The 21,094-nt window shown below is 40.6% G+C and overlaps 1 protein-coding gene across 1 annotated transcript; it reads left to right on the forward strand.

Moving 5' to 3' along the window:
* Window positions 1-128: 128 nt before the first annotated feature.
* Window positions 129-19,865, forward strand: GHRHR (growth hormone releasing hormone receptor). Its single transcript, XM_005527813.2, has 13 exons — window positions 129-149; window positions 5,020-5,125; window positions 5,685-5,792; window positions 7,008-7,108; window positions 9,722-9,819; window positions 11,262-11,394; window positions 12,278-12,431; window positions 13,845-13,905; window positions 14,011-14,080; window positions 15,552-15,643; window positions 16,154-16,283; window positions 17,801-17,842; window positions 19,743-19,865. Exons 2-13 carry the CDS (start codon window positions 5,053-5,055, stop codon window positions 19,863-19,865), a joined length of 1,185 nt encoding a protein of 394 aa, XP_005527870.2. The 5' UTR covers window positions 129-149; window positions 5,020-5,052.
* The last annotated feature ends 1,229 nt before the right edge of the window (window positions 19,866-21,094 follow it).

Raw genomic sequence — 21,094 nt, forward strand, 5'->3', positions numbered from 1 at the left:
ATCAGCAACTGAGAGGGGAAAGAGAAGTCAAAAAGCAGGTGAAAGATGCCAAGAGAGGCTGAAGAAGTAAAGTCTGGCTCTTGCTTTGGAACATGAATTCTTGTTCTTTATACCTCTGTGCTCTGCACACCCTGAGTCTGGCAGTGCTTGTAAGTAATTGCATGAAAAAAATCAGCTTTTACTTCACTGTGTTTCAATAATTGTTCATTTTCTTGTGGGAGCAGATGGTCAGATATAGTTTTATTTAATTTTTTTTTTTTTTAATGAGTCTCTTTTCTCTCTGTTTGCTTTGGATTCGAGTTAAACAAGGCAAGATGCAATGAAAAGTGTGAACAGCAGCAGAAGGACCCACGTTGTAAGATCTTTATATCAGTTTATTTCTCTGCTTTCTTATGACACACTCAGGAAAGAGAAACACATAATTGCCAGAAACCCTTATTTTGTGTGTGTGGGCTTTGAAAGACAGTGACAAAGAAGAAAAAACTGGAGGAGGGCTGTTACACCAGAGCAGCTGAGTTTTGATAGAGTTTTCTTTAATTTCAGATTATGCAGGTTTTTGTTACAATTTCATCCGCCTTGGTGGTAGCATTGATGTTGTTTGGCATGTGAGCAGCTGAGATGCTGCAGGTAACAGAAGAGTGGAACCAGCAGGGATGTTTAGGGCAGATTTAGAAAGATCCAAAGCCATTAAAAAGCTTGGAGGTCTTGGTGTTATCTCACTTTGGACAGAGATTGCCAAACCAAGACCCAGGATCACATCAATATCAATAAAGGTTTGTGCAAATCGGGGACAGGATATTATCTTTGCTTTTGAGAATAATCACATTTTCAGAATGTTCTTTTTGTGATGCCTCCTCTACATCCTTCCTTCCAGGGAATCTCTTCCATGAAGGAACATTTTGTGAGGGGTGGCACAGCAGCTTGGACGGTTTTTTTTTTCCTTTATTGAGGAAAAAAAACCACTGTGATATGATTGAACAGACTTTTTACTGATGTGAAACAAGAAATTCCTATGTATCACCTGTGTGACAAACCCACTCTCCTGCAGTAGAAGTAGATAAGTTTAAGATTAAGATTGCTCTTAAGTAGAATATCAGGATTCAGTGCTAATGGTTAAAAATATGACTGAAGGTCTCTGTAAGAACTTTCCTCATTTACCCAAGAGAAACAGAATTTTCTTCTAAAAAAGTTGGACTGCTCATTGAATTATTATATACTGATCAAAACCAAGTCTGTTGTTAGTGTATATTGAAAATCTCCTGACTTGTGTTGCATATTAGAGAACAGGTAAACAGCCCTCATTTGAGTATAAAGTGGTGGAAAAGCAGCCCTCTGTTTTTGTTGGTGGTGTAATTTGTTCATATGCTTTCTTTGGAAAACATGAACTCATCTCCTGGAGAGGTTTGGAATGCTGAACAGTCTGGCTCTCATCTCCTTAAACTGGGGGGCTGCTAGAGCTAGTTCAGTGCTTTGGGGTGATAAATACATCTAAAACACAGCCTGGGAGCAGAATAAATCTTTTTAGTTTATTTAACCTGAGTTTCTGTCATATCAGATCTGGCACTCAGTGTCTGCTCAGTCAGTGGTTAGTGCTGACTTGAAAATAAACTGTGACAGCACCTCCTAAGCTCAGTTCCTCCTGAAGGAAGAGGCAACAATTTAAATACCTGGTGCTTGATCAGCCTCATCTTTTTATTTGAGATGCATGTGATAAATAAAGTGTTCTCACAATCTGGAGACTTAGAAAGTAAAAGGGGGAAAAAAAAGGCTTTCCTGGACTTTCCTGGACTGGTGGATGAGCCAAACAAGCTTTGCTCTTGCTATGAACATTTCAGAAAGCAAAGAGAGTTTTTTAGGCAAAATCCAGCAATGCTTTTTGCCAGAAGAAATAATTTTAAATAGTGCAAAAGGGTGCATTTCCTCCTACTGAGGTTTTTCTGGGCACAGTTCACTGAACCAAGAGAATGTTGTAAAAGAGATTTTCAGTAAATGGTTTGACTGTTTTTTTTACTGACTAATAAAGCTACTTGCAATAGCTGTCATACACCGTGGTCAGGGAGTTTTCCTGCAGTCATTGTCCAGGGTGAGTAAAAGGGGGAAAGAATATATCTTGGCATGAAAAGAGGCATCAAGACAGCAAAACCTTTCAAGACAGATGCCAATTTTCTGTAATTCTGCCTGATATTGCATTTCTCAGTGAAGAGAAATTGAGGGTCTCCCTAGACCCCCAGGTTTTATTGATCTGGATGATGCCCCTTGGGGCATCCCACTCATCAGATCTCCACCTGCTGGGGCAGGGCAATGTCTGAGCTCTTCTCCATCCATCCATCCATCCATCCATCCATCCATCCATCATCCATCCATCCATCATCCATCCATCCATCCATCCATCATCCATCCATCCATCCATCCATCCATCCATCATCCATCCATGCATCAATCCATCCATCCATCCATCATCCATCCATCCATCCATCCATCCATCCATCCATCCATCCATCCATCATCCATCCATCCATCCATCCATCCATCCCCCATCCATCCATCCATCCATCCATGCATCAATCCATGCATCCATGCATCAATCCATGCATCCATCATCCATCCATCCATCCATCCATCCATCCATCCATCCATCCATCCATCATCCATCCATCCATCCATCATCCATCCATCCATCCCCCATCCATCCATCATCCAACCATCCACCCATCATCCATCCATCCATCCATCCATCCATCATCCATCCCCCATCCATCCATCCATCCATCCATCCATCCATCCATCATCCATCCATCCATCCATCCATCCATCCATCCCCCATCCATCCCCCATCCATCCATCCATCCATCCATCCATCCCCCATCCATCCCCCATCCATCCATCCATCCATCCCCCATCCATCTATCATCCATCCATCATCCATCCATCCATCCATCCATCCATCCATCCATCCATCCCCCATCCATCCATCCATCCATCCATGCATCAATCCATGCATCCATGCATCAATCCATGCATCCATCATCCATCCATCCATCCATCCATCCATCCATCCATCCATCCATCCATCCATCCATCATCCATCCATCCATCATCCATCCATCCATCCCCCATCCATCCATCATCCAACCATCCACCCATCATCCATCCATCCATCCATCCATCCATCCATCCATCCCCCATCCATCCATCCATCCATCCATCCATCATCCATCCCCCATCCATCCATCCATCCATCCATCCATCCATCCCCCATCCATCCCCCATCCATCCATCATCCATCCATCCATCCGTCCGTCCATCCATCCATCCATCCATCCATCATCCATCCATCATCCATCCCTCCATCCATCCCTCCATCCATCCATCCATCCATCCATCCATCCATCCATCCCCCATCCATCCATCCATCCATCCCCCATCCATCCCCCATCCATCCATCCATCCATCCATCCATCCATCCATCCATCCCCCATCCATCCCCCATCCATCCATCCATCCATCCCCCATCCATCTATCATCCATCCATCATCCATCCATCCATCCATCCATCCATCCATCCATCCATCCATCCATCCATCCTCCTCTCAAACACACCACACTTCATTCAGCCTGGAGAAGGAGCCCTGCTTTTCACTCCCTCCTCAAACTGATCCATGGTGCTGCTGTCTGCAAATCTGGCAGGAAAACCACATCCTCCTAAAAGTGCAGTAAATGGGAAGCAGATGATCTTGCAGGGCATACATGTGGGGATAATGACATTTTTAACTACCAGGACCCAAACCCCAGAAAAACAAATGCTTTGTAATTAATCCAGCAGCCTGAGAGCCTCAAATTTTTGGTCAATCTGCAGTTCAAATCTGCTGCAGGCCAATGTGGGACATGGACATTAGCATAGAGGGGAAACACCAGCTTACTGGAAAGGATACAATCTGTCCTCTGAATGAGCTGAAAGCCAGGGAGTTATTTTTCAAATTCCCTGAATATTAATCTTCTCTGGGTGGAAGAAAACTTAGCCATATGCCAGCCACCTGTTCATCATGCAAGTCTCATCTTGGGTTTATTTTCTGTTTTGTCTCTGTTTCTATGTCTGTAGTCACACATGCAGAGCACACCAGCACCAGTGGCCAGGGTGTAGAGCTAAAAGTCAGAGTGTCTCTGATCACAGCTGATCTTTTGGGGCTGGGGACAGTGGTCAAGGCTGGACAAAGTACATATTTTTTAATTTCTGTGAAATAGTCCTGCGCAGTCCTGCCCAGTGGGTGCATCCTCAGCAGTCTGGGTGTAACAGCCTGGGCAGACTTTGCTGCTCAGAGTTCTCTGGATGCCTTCTGATCCTTCTGTGGTTCCCTGAATAAGGACTAAACAACTGAATGTTTCCTGCTATTAAAACCCTGGGTGTCACATTTTCCCTTTACACCATCATACCAAACCAACAAATGCTTTGGTGCAGAGTGCTTCTTTTCCCCAGTAAAGGAGTTTTGCCTCCCACCCTGTGTTTAGAAAGGCAGATGGCAGAAGGGGGAGAACAGATTCACTCCTTTTAGAGTAAAGAGCTCTTTCAGAGGACAGTTTTGCAGTAATTGTGATTTCATGGTGATGCTTCTTTGGAGGTTGGCAGGAGTTTGTCTGCGCCCAGCCTCTGCAGCGTTTCCTGCAGCACTGAGCCCATCAGTGATAAGAAAGTGAGCCCGACCAGGTGCATTGTGTCTTTCTGGGGCCAGATTTAACAGATCTAGCTAAAGTTAGGGTGTTAATGAATCCTGCACTGAAACTCAGGCCCTAGCAAAGAGATCTTTTATTACGAATGTAGCCAGAGGAATTTATAAACTTTCCAGTACAGAGCCGTAACTACCAGCTTGTGCAGACAGTGGCAGCCTTTGGATGGAAATCCTAAACATTGTTCTTAGTCCTTAAACCAGTCCTGTTAGATGCAAAAGTAGGTCTGGACTTAATGCCTGATGACATCCCATCCAGCCCCTTCTAACTAATCCCCCAAAACTCTTCTCCCTGTAGGTTGCTGGAAATGTCCACCCAGAATGTGATTTAATGGTAGAGCTGAAGAAAAAGGAGGCTGAATGTCTGGAGGCCCCACAAGAGCATGGAAATGCAACATCACCAGGTGTCCATCCATGTGAGGGATGAAGGGAGGGAGAGGGAAAGGACCAGAGCCAGGACATGGCCAGGCAGCCAAAGCATATGAGGGTTTTATTTATGGTCCCACGTGCCATTGTCTTGTTTTTCTTCCATCTACTCCCATTCCTTCCCACTCTTTTATTTTCCCCACAGTCCTTCACACTCAAATATGGACAGTCAATTTATCAGAGTGAATCCTTGTGCCCCTGTCCAATTCCCTGGCATCATGCCTGCTTGTTTGTGAGGCTGTGTTGATCTTTAAAAATAGGGCAACCCCTGAACTATTACAGTGATCTGATCTTTATTCCAGCATCACTCTTCATTTATTGCATTCTTTCTGAAAACTCACCTCAGTCTAACACAGGGGTCTAACTAAAGCAGATTAAATAGCACTCTGGGGGTGTTTATTTCTCATAATAAAAACTGTGGCTAAACTATTTTTGTAAGATATGGAAGGGGTGGAGTGGCAAAGTTTAAAAAGGTTTGGGGTTTTATTTTGTTCAAATTTAACCATGCTTAAAAATATATTTCTCTTTCTGTCTGAGGTTGCAAGAGAACTTGGGACAAATTGCTGTGCTGGCCAGAGGCTGATGCTGGAGAGATTCTTGCCTTACCATGTCCAAATATCCTCTTTCACTTCATGAAAGAGCCAGGTGATGTCCTACCTTGGTTACTTCTGTTGTGTCTCTGGCAAGAGCATTTCTAAAGAGGGAGGGTGAAGACAGAGCATTTCATGTTCCCATGACTTGGATCAGAGAAGTACTGCAAAGATTTTAGGAGGATCTGAGCAACCTTAGCAGTTCTTGTCATATTTTAAGGATTATCCATAACTGGATTTGATTTCCACAATCTCTGATGAGGCCCTGGATCAAAAATATTCTGAAATAAAGGAGTGATTCCACTGGTTTCCACTGCTTTGGGATCAGTTTGTTGCATGAGTTTCCTACAAAGCTCATCTGAAGGCTGTCTAGGTCAGACCTTAAGCTTGGGGTTTCTTGAGATTTATTTTTATTCTGTGATTCGTGTGGGATGAAATGAAAGGCAGAGGAATGAACAACGTGATTGTTCTTTGAGACCAAGGCTGGAGATACAAAGCAGAATTTCGGCCTTGGAGCAGCACATGTGTTACAAAACTGCAAACAAATGCCTTTGTGCCTGCTTGCTCCCTGGGTGAGCATGGCCAAACTGTGAGCCCGCAGGAGCAAACCACCTTCCAGGAAAGACCTGGATTTGGCAGTTCCACAAGAAAAAGAAACTGCAAAGCCCAACCTCTGCCACATCCAACACATGCTAGTTATAAACGAGGGATGAGGAAAATCCCTTTCATCTGTGCAGATTCATTTCCTGCCCTGGCATTCTCGACTTCTCCTTCATCTCACTCATAAATCTTTTTTTTATGGAAGCAGGCTGTCCTCGTGGATGGGGATGCTTAGCCCAGCTTCTGATTTGCTAGGGAAGAGAAAGCCCCAGGGGAGGTGGGAATGAGAAGGGTTGAAGGATGAGTGCTGTGCAGAGCAGAAATTTATGGAGCAGTGCTTCCTGGTCTTCTCCAACGTGCCTGATACAATTCCTTCCTTAGTCCTTCCCACCTCTACCCTTGGCACTTTTGTTCTCTCCCTTCTTCCTATTGTTTGTCTATAAATAAAATACAAAGTTTTTACTTTGTAAAATTTTACACTGTATAAATAAAATACAAAATTTTGTCTGATGACCTGAATGTGCACAGGAAAATTGTCCTACCAACTCTGTGATTTGCTAATGATCCTCTTGTCCTGGTACAACTTAGTACCAGCCAGAGGTCTTCTCCTCATTTTCATTTTCCATATTATCTGCCCCTTCACTGAGAAAATTAAATACTTCTTTTTCAGCTGGGATGATAAAAAGAAACTGCACAAAAAAGGGCTGGTCTGACCCATTCCCTCCCTACCATGTGGCCTGTCCAGTAGAAGATGAGATTCCTCTTGAAGAAGTAAGTTTAATTACATAAATATATGTGAGTGGTGTGCTGATGTTATAGTATTCCTTTCTATTCCTGCAGGTCACTGCAGAGGGAAACTCAGAAGAAGCTGAAATTTCTTTCTAAGTGTGGGATATAATTCCAATTTTTACTCTGGCCACCTATTTTATAAGATAACTAAGAATTTTTTATTATTCAGGTGTAACAATAATAAAGCCAGCTGCAAATTCACAAGTATAACAGACAAAGGTGTATCACAAAATGTTCATAAAATGTGTATTAAGACATTTCAGTAATATCAGTCAGCAAGATGAATTTGTAGTACCACAGCATCTGCACAGAAAATGTGCTGTTTAAAGACCACTGTTCCAAATTTAGCAATATCTAAGGACAAGAGGGGTTTGGGGTGTCTCATCCTGCATGAAATATCTAATTCAACAATGGAAAAAAAAGTCCCCAAATCTCTGTAATCTCCATAATGCAGATCAGAATTTGACATATTTCTTCAGCCAGATTTTCACTGTTGGTGATATCTCGAGGTTACATGCACAGGGACAACATAGTGCTTGACACCAAATTAATAAGGATAAAAACATGGCTCATATCACCATGGGGAGATTTTGCACAGGGTTCTTAGAGCAGCTGTGGCTGCCCCTGGATCCCTGGAAGTGTCCAAGGTCAGCTTGGACAGGGCTTGGAGCAGCCTGGAATAGTGGGAGGTGTCCCTGCCATGGCAGGGGGTGGGACTGGATGAGCTTTAGGATCCCTTCCAACTCATTCTGTGGATTCTATTATTTTACCTAGAGGAAACCCCTCAGTTTGTAGGTTTATCCACTTAAGGATTTGATTATTTTCTGTTTTACACATATGATTTGTTGCCAGCTATGATCACCCCAGCACAGTTTTGATGTTTCTCATGGGGTGGTGCACCCAGATTTCCTGGCAAGCTTTGGAGCTCCAAGGTACTTCTCTGAGCTCTGGCTGGAATTGTGAATAGTCAGGGATTTGAGTAATCATATACAACTCACAGGTCATCCACGAGCCAAAAAAACCAAAACCATTATGCCTGGTTTCCATCCCATTTAACTTCATAAATCTCAAAAAAATACTGTGAAAGTCGGAGCTGATCTCTGCACCATGGATCTGTATCAGTGCTTTGGTCAGGATGAAGTGGGAATTTTCCAGGGATATTTCTTGGCTGCCCCCACTTACTGCATTCACAGTGAGGGATGCTTTAAGAAAGGTTAATCTGGCTTCTTATGGATAAAAGTGAGCTGGAAGGCAAATTCAGGGTGCACCTGCTACGCTCTGACCAGTAAAAACAGTTCAGCCCATTGGGTTAGACTGTGGATAATCATAAATCTGCACACATGGACACAAAGTCCTTGGCACAAAAGGTTTCACTCAACTAATCCAGCAGTTGGAAGTATATGATTTTTAAGGTCCCTTCCAAGCCAAACCAGTTAAGGATTTGTGATTCTATGTCCTGCTCTTTCTAAGGCAGGTGTAGTGATAGATCCTTTTTGCTGGTCACAGAAACCAATAAAGTCTAATTTTCCAAAGACTTGTGTTCTGAGAGTGTTCTCTTCATTATTTATAAAAGAAAAAGAATGAGAAAAAAAGAGGGTTGTGTTAATAATTAAACAGATCAGCCCAGGTTCTTCTCGTTCTACTACAGACTCATATTTAGGCAGCTAATTTTTAAGCACCTAAATAAATTAAATAAACTCTTCTCAATGTCAGTCCTCTAATGCCTAGAGTTCCACTTAGTGCTCAAAACGAGCATCTCCCCTTCCTCAAGCAAACTGTAGGAATGCACTGCACAGCTGTGCAGATTTTAGGTTATAAAAGCATTGAAACAGGACCCAAGAGACAGACCATGTTAGTCTGGAGTTAGATTTGCAGCCTAGAGCTTATTAATTCTGTTTTTCTCTTTCATCTGGGATAGTTGAAGTCAACTTATCCTCACTCAAGGATCGTGTCTGATAGAGGAGCCACTTAAATTGAAATGGATTTTGACTGGCATTCCAACTGAGCAGCAGTTGAGTTTGGCAGCAAGAAAAACAGAGGAAGGAAACAACCCCAGAAAAAAAACCCAACAAAACAACAACCCACCACGACACAATAAAAATTGAAAGGAGGAATAAAAAAATGGCAAAAATGGAAGTAAGGAAGCAGAGTAGGGAAGTGGAGAAACACAGAGAAAGGCTGATGGAATTCTGTATTTATCATGCTGCCAGCAGTGTTGTCCTGCTACTGCTGGGGAGAAAATGGTATAAAATACAGCATTTATAAAAATTACGTAAGACTTTTAACAATGACTTTTTGAAAGACTGATGCTGGTTTTTATATTTTTATGAATGAGCTTCAAACTACCCTGATAAATACATGTTTCAGCATCAGGTTGGGCTGTATCCACACGACTGTGGAAGGGGACTACACAAAAGAAACATAATGAGTGATTTAAGTTGAATTTTGCTGTGGGATTTGAAGAGCAGGAATAAAGGCATTCAGGGATGTGAATGGAATGGAAGCACCAAACAAAGCAAAACTGAGAGAACCAGTAAAAAAGCTGTTATTTAACATCAACTTGTGCAACAAATCATTCATTCTCTTCTTTTATAGCAATCCTACTTTTCTACTATAAAGATCATTTACACTGTGGGATACAGTGTGTCCATCACCTCCCTCATCATTGCTGTGACAGTTCTTATTTCATTCAGGTAAAGGTGTCCTCTAACCTTGATTCTTCTCCCAGGTCTTAATTTCTTAGACTGTAGAAGACAACATTAGACATAACAAAATAATATAAATCAAAATTCAGGTGAATAAAAATAAAGAATTCCTGCCATGTGGGTTAAATAATATGAAACTGCAGCTGGAAATTAAAAGGCATCAGAGAGAGCCAGGAATAAGAGGATTCAGATCTGGGAAATAAACCCTGGCTGTCTCTTGGCAAAACTCAGCAACTCATTTTGATCCTGAAGAGCCAACAGAAAAATTTACTTGCTTTAGGCTGGGATGAAGATTGGTTTCATAAATTACATGTGCCTGCCTGTAATGGCTCCAGGGAATTTTTAATAAGAATATACACAAATGACTTGATTCTGAGTGAATCCTATGGCATTGTATAGATTACTATTGAAATATTTACCACTAAAGACATATTTTAAATTCAGTTTCAGAATTTGGTCACATTAGGTGAGAATCCTTTCTTACTGAGTTATCCATCAATTAGCTATTTCCAGATCTAATTTAGAGTACTTAAATTATTTGAATGTGGAACTAATGTTTTCCCCCACGTGGGATTTATTTTACTAATCTTTGTTTATTTCTTGTATTTCTGTGAGGAAAAAAAAAAGAAAAAGAAAAAGAAAAAAAAGGCAGGAGTTTTATTATGATGCTGTGAGAATCAATGTTCTCTAGGGAAAGTTTCTTGACCTCTGCTAGTTCCTAGTTCATGTCTGGAAGCCACCAGATATGTTTATTGACATCCACTCTGACCTCAGGAAAACAAGCCAGCCCAAATGAGGGGAAAGAAAGAAACAATGGACATAAGGAGATGTAGTAATAGGGAGGAAAAAGTCATAATTAACAATGGGGTTGACATTTGAGGTCAGCAGTAAAATTCTGCACCCTCTAGGTGAACTTTAAGATTAGGTGACCCTCTGATTACTGGGTCTGGATGGAATTCAGTTTTTAGTGGAACTTTTTGATTATTAGCTGAAGTCCTCATCTCCAAATGAAAAGATGAAGTGGAAGCTGCATAACACCCTCAAAAGTCTATATTTAATAGCAGTAAAATTTTAATCTTAATTAACTGGGAATCTAAGGTAGATGTGTAAATTTAAATTAAAGTAGATGTGTCAAATTTTTTTAAAGTTCTTCTGTGCTTTTACTTAATTCATCAAAATAACTCTGGCAAAATAAGGAAAAAAACCCCTACAATTCTGGTTAACAAGGAAAGAGATTGAGATGTAACTGTGGCTGATTTGCTTCACATGAGGAAGGTATCTGCCTCTCTCTGAAAGAGCTCAGTGGATCAAAAGGTTCTTCCTAAAAGTGCCTGGAAGTACCTGAGATAAAACAAGGGCTTATTGTTGATTTTAATTACTGCCAGCACAAGTAAGTTAATTACCTCAGAGGGACCTCTCTTTTCTTCCAGGAGGCTGCGCTGTCCCAGGAATTATATCCATGTACAGCTCTTTTGTACATTCATCTTAAAGGCTATTGCCATTTTCATTAAGGATGCTGTCCTTTTCCAGGAGGAAGGCATTGATCACTGCAGCTTCTCTACAGTAAGCACATGAAAAGCAGGATATTGTGGTATTTGATGTTTTTACATACCATTTATTTATGGTTTCACTTTTCATGCCTCTTTTTTTACTACTTATTGGCTTTATTTTTCCCTTCTAACCTAAATTAGATAATTATTCTATTCAGTATATTTTACTTCCATAAATATGTACATTATGACCTCCTGTCTTCTTAAAGCATCAATTTGTGATGTTGCAGTACTTGAAATGAAATTTGGACTCTCACATAAGCAACAAAGTAGTATTTGAAATATAAATTGAATCATTACACTGTTATGTTTCAATAATCTGAAGCTTAAAATAAAAGATCTCTGAGTACATAAAATAACAACTTTTAAAGCTTATTCTTCTGGAAATGTTGGATTTCCTGTTCTGGTTGGGAGCTCTAATGTGTAACCCACAAAGCACTCAAGGTACCAGGCAATGAACTTAGCGTTCATCCAGCCCCAGGTCTTGGCAATGTGACAGTGGTTTATGGGATGGTTCTGCATTGCTCACGGAATTTTAGTGCTGAGCACAAGGAGAAAAATGGGTCCTTGAGCCTTTATTCAGGGAGCATTTGACACTGAAGGCACACTCAAGGCAGTGCATTTACAAGAGAACTCATGCTTGGGAGCCCAAGCTGTATTTCTAACACAGATATAAAGCAAAACACAGTGGAGATTCCAAGGTGTTAATGCTGGCTAAAGCCTTACTACCCAGAAAACCATTTAACATTGGAAGCTCTCAGATCAAACAGAATTTAAACATAGTCAGATCTTGTTCTTGGTAGAACCCAGCCAGTACTACAGGTGTCTACTCCATGGCCAAATCAAAGAGATGTGTCTCCAAGCAATGCTCACACCATGACTTTCCTGCTCCCCAGACCGAATGCAAGATCTCCGTGGTTTTCTGTCACTACTTCATGATGACCAACTTCATGTGGCTGCTGGTGGAGGCTCTCTACCTAAACTGCCTGCTGCTTTCATCCCTTTCTCATGGAAGAAGATATTTCTGGTGGCTGGTTCTCTTTGGCTGGGGTAGGTATGGATTTAACTGGAAATCAGTAGAAGGCAAGGTGTTAAATGAGGCTGTGCGGCCTGGAGATGATAAGGCTTCACAGAGACCACAGAACAACTTCCAGGGGGTACAAGAAAGCTGGAGAGGGACTTTTCCCAAGGAATGGGGTGATGGGACATGGAAATCCTGTACTGTGAGGGTGGTGATAGCCTGGCACAGGTTGTCCAGGGAGGCTATGGGCTCCTCATGCCTTGAAGTGTTCAAGGCCAGGTTGGATGGGGGTCTGAGCAACCTGGGACAGTGGAAGATGTCCCTGTGGGTTGGAACCAGGTGATTTTTGAGGTGCCTTCTCCCCCAGGCCATTCCATGATTCTATGACTCTGTGATTCCATGATTCCATTGTTCTGTGGTTCTATGACTCCATGATTTTATGACTCTATAATTCTATGATTCTACAATTCCATGATTCTATGACTCCATGATTCTATGATTCTGCAATTCTATGACTCTATGGTTCTATGATTCTATAACTCTATGATTCTATAACTCTATGACTCTACAATTCTATGATTCCATGATTCTATGACTCTATAATTCTATGATTCTACAATTCTATGATTCTCTGGTTCCATGGTCCATTCCCATTAAAAATACTTGATGTGGAACCCAATTGATCTAAAGTACCTAACCTGGGCTTTGCTCCCATTTTAATTTTGTGTGAATACAAGTGCGAAGCAATCAAGTTTTTTATGGCAATAGCGGCCTTTTAAAGGGTAAAAAATCAAGTATGTTTGAGAGTGCAGAAGGAGACATCCAACCTTCTTCACCCCACTGAAAGCATGGCTGTCTCTAAGGAGTTATCACAAACACCAGAGTTCAATGTCCCTTGCTCCTGTTTGTGCAAAATAGTTACACAGGTTGGGAAAGGGAATTGTTTTTTCCTAAACAGGAACTTTTTTCTTCCTGATATTTCTGCAGCCCATCTTTTGCACTGAGTTCTCATATGAAAGAAGCATCTCTGCTGACTAAATAACAGGGCAGGCAGTGAAACAACAACTTCTTCCCTCTGATTTTGTTGTTGTCTGCAATAAATGGAATTCTTCAGGCTTAGAAATCTGAAACCAAGTGGGTGCCCACAGAGAGTTGCAGTGGGAGGGAAAAAGCAGAGAACTCCTCTATAATAGGTGAATGCACTTGGCCAGAGGAATTTTTTGGTTGGTTCACGGAGAGAAATCCATGCCTGTTGCCACCAAAGGTTAAGGCAGGCCTGACAGCTCAGCAAACAAAATCACTTTTTGTGTTTTAGAGACTGTGTTTAAAACAATTCCAAAAGATAATTCCAGCTCTCAAAAATAAGTAATCTGTATCATTGCAGCAGAGTCTCAGTGGACAAGGCTTGGATTAATTATACCTTATTTTAAAATGTCTGACAGGTTTCCCAACACTTTTCATCCTTATATGGATATTGACAAAATTCTACTTTGAAGATACAGCGTAAGTTATTGTTTCCCACATTATTCTATATTCTTGGGTTATATTTTTAATTGACTGCAGTGATTACATACATGTCTTTTTCTAAATTTACTATCATGTTCACAGATGCTGGGATATTAATCAAGGCTCTCCTTATTGGTGGTTAATCAAAGGACCAATTATAATTTCTGTGGGGGTAAGTATTTCTGAGTTTGCTGATATTGCTAAGAAGAAAAAAAGGCTTTTGTATTAAAACTGAGTTGCTGTTTGCTGAGTTGTAGGAAGAGGAATGGGAAATTTCATCTGCTAACTGCCTGTGTCCAATACAAAATAAAATGTTTTTCTTTCTAACAAATTAAAACTTTCCCAGAATTGTCATTTAGTTGAAATTACTAGCAGGTGAGTGGACTAAACCCTCCTTATAATATTTGAAAAAAAAAAAAAAATTAGCAAAAGACCCCAGAGTCAGCCATAAATTTTTAATACAAAACTTTCAAGAGCAGTAGGTTTCTGTTCCGTGGCTGGAATTTATTGAATAAACTGATGGGCTTCAAATGATTATCATGGATGATTACTCCCACAAGTCATGAAACCCAAACAGTGTTTGAGAAAGCAATTAATGCATAAACTTAAGGCCAGCTACAAAAACTGTAATTTAACTGGAGGACAGATGCCTGCAAATGAGGGGAATGGAATCACAGAATGCTTTGTGTTAGAAGGGACCTGAAAGATGCACACAAAAAATGTGAGTGGAGAAGTCAAGTTGAATTCTGGTCGGAGCTCGCTGTGTTTCAATAAAATATTTCATGTCTTCTGCTGGAATGAACATAGAACATTACTAATGGATAGAATGAGGCTGGACTCTGGTTAAAGAGGACATTCTTAGGTAAAATTAAGCATTCAGCCTCACCTAAGGAAGACTTGGTGTGTACAGACACTCAAAAAATGCACGGGAACAATCCCTCTGATGGTGGAAAACTGAGCAGCCTCGCAGACTTTTGATAAAGCTGTGCCAAACTGCAATTGTAGATTTGATTTGCAAATTAGGATTGACCCTAACTGCTTTGGAGCTGAGCTATTGCTCCTCAGAGGCTCCTTCAGAGCCAACAAAGGGAAATATGCAGTGTTGGCAAGTGATTCACCTGATTTAAAACAAATATCTACCTTGGGAGGAGGTGACCTGCCCCCAACCCCACCTGAAGCTCTATTAACTCTCCTGGCTGGTTCTCCTCTGACTGCAAAGGCAGGACAGGGTGATCAGCTCTGATGGAAATATCTCACTGTAGAGACATTTAGGCAGAAAAATTCCACTAATAATGCCCAGAGAGCTCAGCCAGAATTTAATGCAATACTCATCTCTAAGGAGGAGCCAGCTGGTTTGAGCTACAAAAAGTAAAAGAGAGTCACACAAGCTGTTAATGAAAATATTTTGCTGAATAAAGTAAAATTCTCAAGTTTTCATCCTCAGCCATTTTTTCAAGCAGGAATGCAACTTATTTAAATACTCGAATGCTGCCTGCAGGAATAGCATTAATGACCTTACACTGAAACTGCACAAATTAAATGTAACTATGATTTAATAAGAACCCCACCAGATTTCCACAGCAAAGTTTTACATCAGAAATTAACCTTTTTCTTCCCTCCCACCCCTCAAATGTTGCAAACAGGTCAATTTTGTCCTATTTATCAACATCATCAGAATTTTGCTGAAAAAACTTGACCCTAGACAAATCAACTTCAATAATTCTTCTCAGTACAGGTAATGTATGGAATATTTTTTAAAAAATCAATTATTTTAATAATAATAAAATATTACAATGTTTTTTCTAAACAGAGAAATACTTGCTCAATGTCACAGACAGGCTCAGTTTAACTGGCATTAAATTTTAGAATCCCCAACCTTATCCCATTCCAAAGGAAATTAATCAAAGGGTGAGAAGTCACTTAATATTGGCCAATGGGATGTATTCAGACCAGCTCAGATATCTTCCTTCCAATTAAAATCAATGGGGAGACAATGAAATTAATTGAATCCACATTAAATCTCTTCTTTAGGACAGGAAGAATTACCTCTCTAGCTGTCTTTCTCTGTATGAGAACTGTAAAGGAAGCCAGCATATTTATTTCTATTTTTTTTATATATATATATATATATATATATATATACTAGTTTCTTTTTCACTTCTTTTCACTACTGTGGCACACTGAGTGCATTAGTTTTTAATCAGAAAAATAACATTGCCTTATTTCTCCTCATGCCCTGTGCCAGACGTCTCTCAAGGTCAACCCTGCTTTTAATTCCATTATTTGGAACCCATTATATTGTCTTCAACTTCCTCCCAGAATATTCCAGCCTGGGGGTTCGGCTTTACTTGGAGCTCTGCATTGGATCTTTCCAGGTAAAATTAACACAGATCCTTCTGTTCCTTCTTACTCGTTTTTCTATTTTAGCCTTGTGTCCTCACAACAAGTATTGCACAAAAAAAATCCTTGGAGCCTGAAACCATTGTCTGCTCACAAAGTTCCTGGCTCTTTGCTGAGTTAAAATGTCTGAAGAGCTGACAAATCCTACTTGGCTCTAGGCTGACTTCCAGATTTTGCAAATACAAGGCCAAAATTTCAGATAAGTGTGTAAATTGGATGGGGGGCCAAAGTCAAGCTTGGGAAATCTTCCTTGCTGCCAGTACTTGTCCACCTGCCTTCCCTGACTTCACTAACAAATTCAAGCTGATTTGGGCTGATTTAAATCATCCAGAGGCAATCAGACTTGTAGGTCTAGCCCCTTGATAATTTTTTGTAGAACAATAAATTGATAATTAAACATCAAGCAGTGCTTGGTGTGTGTATCAGCCCAAGCAGGCTGCTGTCCCAAGGAATGTCACATCCCTTCCCCTCCTGCAATGACTGGGTTGATGATTGGGTTGATCCACTGCTCTGGATTAGCACACAGAGCCGTGAGGAGCTTGATGCCAACAAGAAAAGCTCCTGCTCTGATGTCCCCTCCAGGTGGTTTTGCAGGACCCAGTTTCCCTTTGCTTCCCTCCCGTTCCCTGTGCTGCACCCCACAAGCAGCAGCTGTGGGAATGCCACCAAACCTCCCCAGGGAACAGATCTCCCCCTGGGTGGTTCCATGGGGTCACTGGTCAGTGAGCATCACCAACAATCCATGAGTTTTGTGCTGGTGTGTTCTTCTTGAGGATTGAATCCATTGTGCCAGTCCTGCCCAATAAACCATGGCCCTTAATCCCGGCCCTCTGTACAGGGAGGGGACCTTCACTGAGTTAGTTATTAATTTTATTATTAACTGAGTTATTATTAATATTATAATAATATTATTGTAATAATAATCAAGTTATTATTAATATTAAAAATAGTTAATGAATAATAGAATAAAAGGTTGAGGTGTTGAGCCAGGATCTGGTCATGTAGGTTCTTTGACATCCTAGGATTGTCCTGGGTTTATCTCAGTTCAGAATCTTAACAAATATATTCAGTAGGTCAGAATTTGATTTGTCTGGTACTCTGCAGAGACACAGAATTTCCCTGGGAAGCTGTGTGAGCTCCATCCATGGATGTCCTTCTCAAGTCTCTGTTTTACTTTCTTTAGAGTGAGTAAAGAATCAGCTGTCGGTGCGTTGGGCTGGAGAATGGACCACACTTTCATAATCACCAATTGCATTTGTGAATTCATAACACGTGTCTGATTTTGATGAAATGCCACTAACCAGGTGTTTATCTCTAAAGCTGGTCATCTTTATTGGAGATCCATAAATTATCTTGCAGCTTCTAGCAATCCTCCCACTTACAGTGATACTCGTTAATTCCCATAACACAACATCACTGTGAAGTCAGATAACGCAAGTGGCTTCTTCAAACTGTGTTAACCCTCAAACCTTTTTCTTCTGGTCTTTTTCAGGGGTTTATTGTGGCTGTTCTCTACTGTTTCCTGAACCAAGAGGTAAGGAAACTAAATCAGATATATTTTCTACAATATTGCTTTCAGTGGCAGATATACAATTAACAATCAGTTTCATACAGACAATCAAATCTTTCATTTTCTTATGACTGTTACATGGGTAACAATGTTATTGAATTTAATTTCAATTATTTTCATGGGAATGAAGCCATCTAGTGGAGAAGTTAACATTTTCTACTTTGCTGTTCAATCAAGTGTTTTTTATCCTTTCTGCACATTTTTGTCCTATAGCAGGGCTTGGAAAATCCCTGCTAAGCCCAGATCTGAAAATACAACTTGCTTCAATGATGCAGAGAACTCTTCATTTGCTAAAGGTCTGTGTTTAAATTGGAAAGAATTTAAATGCATACCTTTGCCCAGTAGTGAAATGCAATTTTTCAGTATTTTTAATAGTCTCATGAAGTATTTCTTCATGTTGGTAAATCTGTTTTTCTGTTTAGAACTTTTAAGTCAGAATTTTATTGTTGATGGGAGAAAAGTCTTTCCTTTCAGCTTAGTGTTCAGGTCCATTTACACAGTCTAGATGTGATAATAATGCATCTTAAAGGAATTATACAGAAAACGTGAAAGCTTACCCTCTATATTTTAGAATATGTTGAAAATCTGGAATTTCCCTTCGTTTTCTGACTCCAGAGTAGCTGAGATTTCTCCTTTGGAAAAAGACTGGGATTCAGTTTCAGACTAACTCTCTACTGGATTCTGTCTGCAGCTCCTAAAAAGGAGAATCCTGTTCCATATCTGCCCACCCTTCTCTCCAGAAAGGGCATCCCCTGGAGTCTCAAAGGTGTGTTTAGGAAATGAATCTTGTCCCTGATCACTCTAGACTCCCTGGGCTGCATTGACTAAACCTTCATTTTCCAGTTTAAAGTTTAGGGCTGATTTAGATTTCAAACAGTATTTAATCACCCACAGGCCAAACATCCTGATTTCTATCAGAAATTTCTGAGATATTAAATTAAATATTTTTAAATATATTAACATTCTTAGGCTTTTGGTTGAGTTTATGGCCATGAGTTACTGGCTGCTCTAATGATGCTTTTGTTTAGATAAAAATCCTCTCATTAGTTTATTAACAACCCTAATCCCTTCCAACCACAGACCACAGCCTCACATCCAGCTCAAATCCCTGACACGCAGCACTTCAATGCAGAAATTCCCCTCCTGTTAAACATCTGGGGCACATCATTAGGCACATTCCTAACCAGAATCAGATGTGGCAGAAGGCTTTAAGTGGGTGGCCTGGACCCACTCTGTGCTCCTGTGAACACACCAGGACACAATGCACAATGACACAGCTGTCAACAGCACGCAGCAAAAGTCTCTCCACTGTGCTGGCCTTTCCCCCATCATCTCAAATGGAAAAACTGCATTATTTCCCAGCCACAGACTGGTGAATGCTGATTAAGAAACTTGCTGCAGATTATACTTTTCTAGAAGCAGATGGAACCAAGACAACATCCCTTAGCAAGTGAGGAAGTGCAGGCAATGTGGAGAAAATATATTTAACTGTATAGGCTAAGTAAAGTGAGATGGACAGCAGAATAAATATTCACAGGAATATTTAAAAAAAAGATAAAAAAAGGAGAAGGTATATAAAAAAAAGCAGAGAAGACATTTTAGTAATGGAGAAAATGGTTTGTAGTGCTAGAGACCTCAAGCTTAGTACTGATAGAACTTCAGGAGAAGTTTTCATCAGTGCAGAAAGACAGCCAGGCTGAGACAGGATTCTGCCTCTCCCTGTCAGCTAAAAAGGAAACCAACTTGGACAGAATATCTAAACACTTTATCCTTTTCTAGCCCCTCTTTCTATCCTGCTTCTTTCCCTCTGTCTGCTCCCCAGCAGTATTCAACTAAAAAAATAACCTTTTCCTTTGTTCCTGAGGTGCAAACGGAAATCGGCCGGAGGTGGCACGGGAAGAGATACGCACTGGTGCCAGTGTGGAGGAGGAGCAGGTGGACTGTGCCCTCCAGCTCTGGGCTGAAAATGACCACATCTGTATGCTGAAAATGGCCTCAGGACCTGGAGGGGAAAAAACCCAAACTCAAAACAACAAACAAAAGCCAAACAATAAACAATTTTATCAAACATAATGATTGTAGTTTATCCTGAGCAAATTGGAGGTGGAGGATCCACTTCTACAGTTCTGACCATGGGGCTTTTTTGCAGGACAAAATTGTGCAGATTAAACCCTGACTGACCTTCTGAACACAAAATAACCCTCTCAGTGATAACTGCATCACAGCAAACATAAAAATCTCCTGTCCTGGTTCATTTCTACACTTTCACTGACAGAGCACAAAGTGCTTATGAAAGGACACCAGTAGCACCCTCCAGTGACACCACAGATGGAAAACACCTCTGGAAAACAGAATTAAATTCTAATTCAGTGGGAGCTGCAGTCTATCCAGCTTCTTCAAGCTTTGCTCCATGTTCTCATTCTGCAGACATGCAAATAAGGAACCAAAAGTCTTGTTAAACTCCAACACAATGACTGAAAAAGTCCTTTAATGTTGTCTTTTTACATTATTTCTTTGAATCTTTTTGCTACTAAAGTTCACAATAAAACACTCTCAGGCTCTGATGTTATTTCAGGAGTTACAGGTTAGAAAATTACTGACAGCCAAGTAGCAGGGAAGGGAGGCATTGGGAAGGCCAAGACTCCATTTGATAATTGTTAAGGAAATTCCTTGTAAGGAAATGAAGAGAAAAACCCAACTTCTGCACAGAAAGAGAATGAGACCCCCAGGAGATGGACCGGGAGACTGCTGGGAATACTGCTAAATATTTTCTTATGTGTGACTGTTTTTGCTCTGCAGTGTTGTAAAAGTTTCAGGAGCTTGAAAATAAACTTGGATTTCCAGTGTTTGTACTTGAGTGGTTTGGTTTTATTTTGTTTTGGGTTTTTTTTTCCACAATGGTGATCGTAACCTGTAGATTAAAAGATTGATTAAACTTTTGATGGGAACATCAGGGCATGGAAGAGAGTGAAGAAAGATAAGCTGTACCAGATAATGAGGATCACTGCATCAAAACACTTTGCCCTGCTCTTCTGAACATTTCAGTGAGCTGCCAAGTCTGATTATAAAAACCAGAAATTTCCCTTTGCGGATGAATCTAGGTCATTACAGCTAACCTGAAGAAATGGAATGTTGCTTCACCTAGTTTTTGTATAAAAGTTGACTGCCCAGGAGGCATTTTCCCCTTCCAATTAAAAAATAAATTAAAAAAAAAAA

Source organism: Pseudopodoces humilis, chromosome 1 (genome assembly GCF_049639895.1).
Source record: "Pseudopodoces humilis isolate 2021_Gansu_Grassland_sample_001 chromosome 1, ASM4963989v1, whole genome shotgun sequence".
Taxonomy (NCBI): Eukaryota; Metazoa; Chordata; class Aves; order Passeriformes; family Paridae; genus Pseudopodoces; species Pseudopodoces humilis.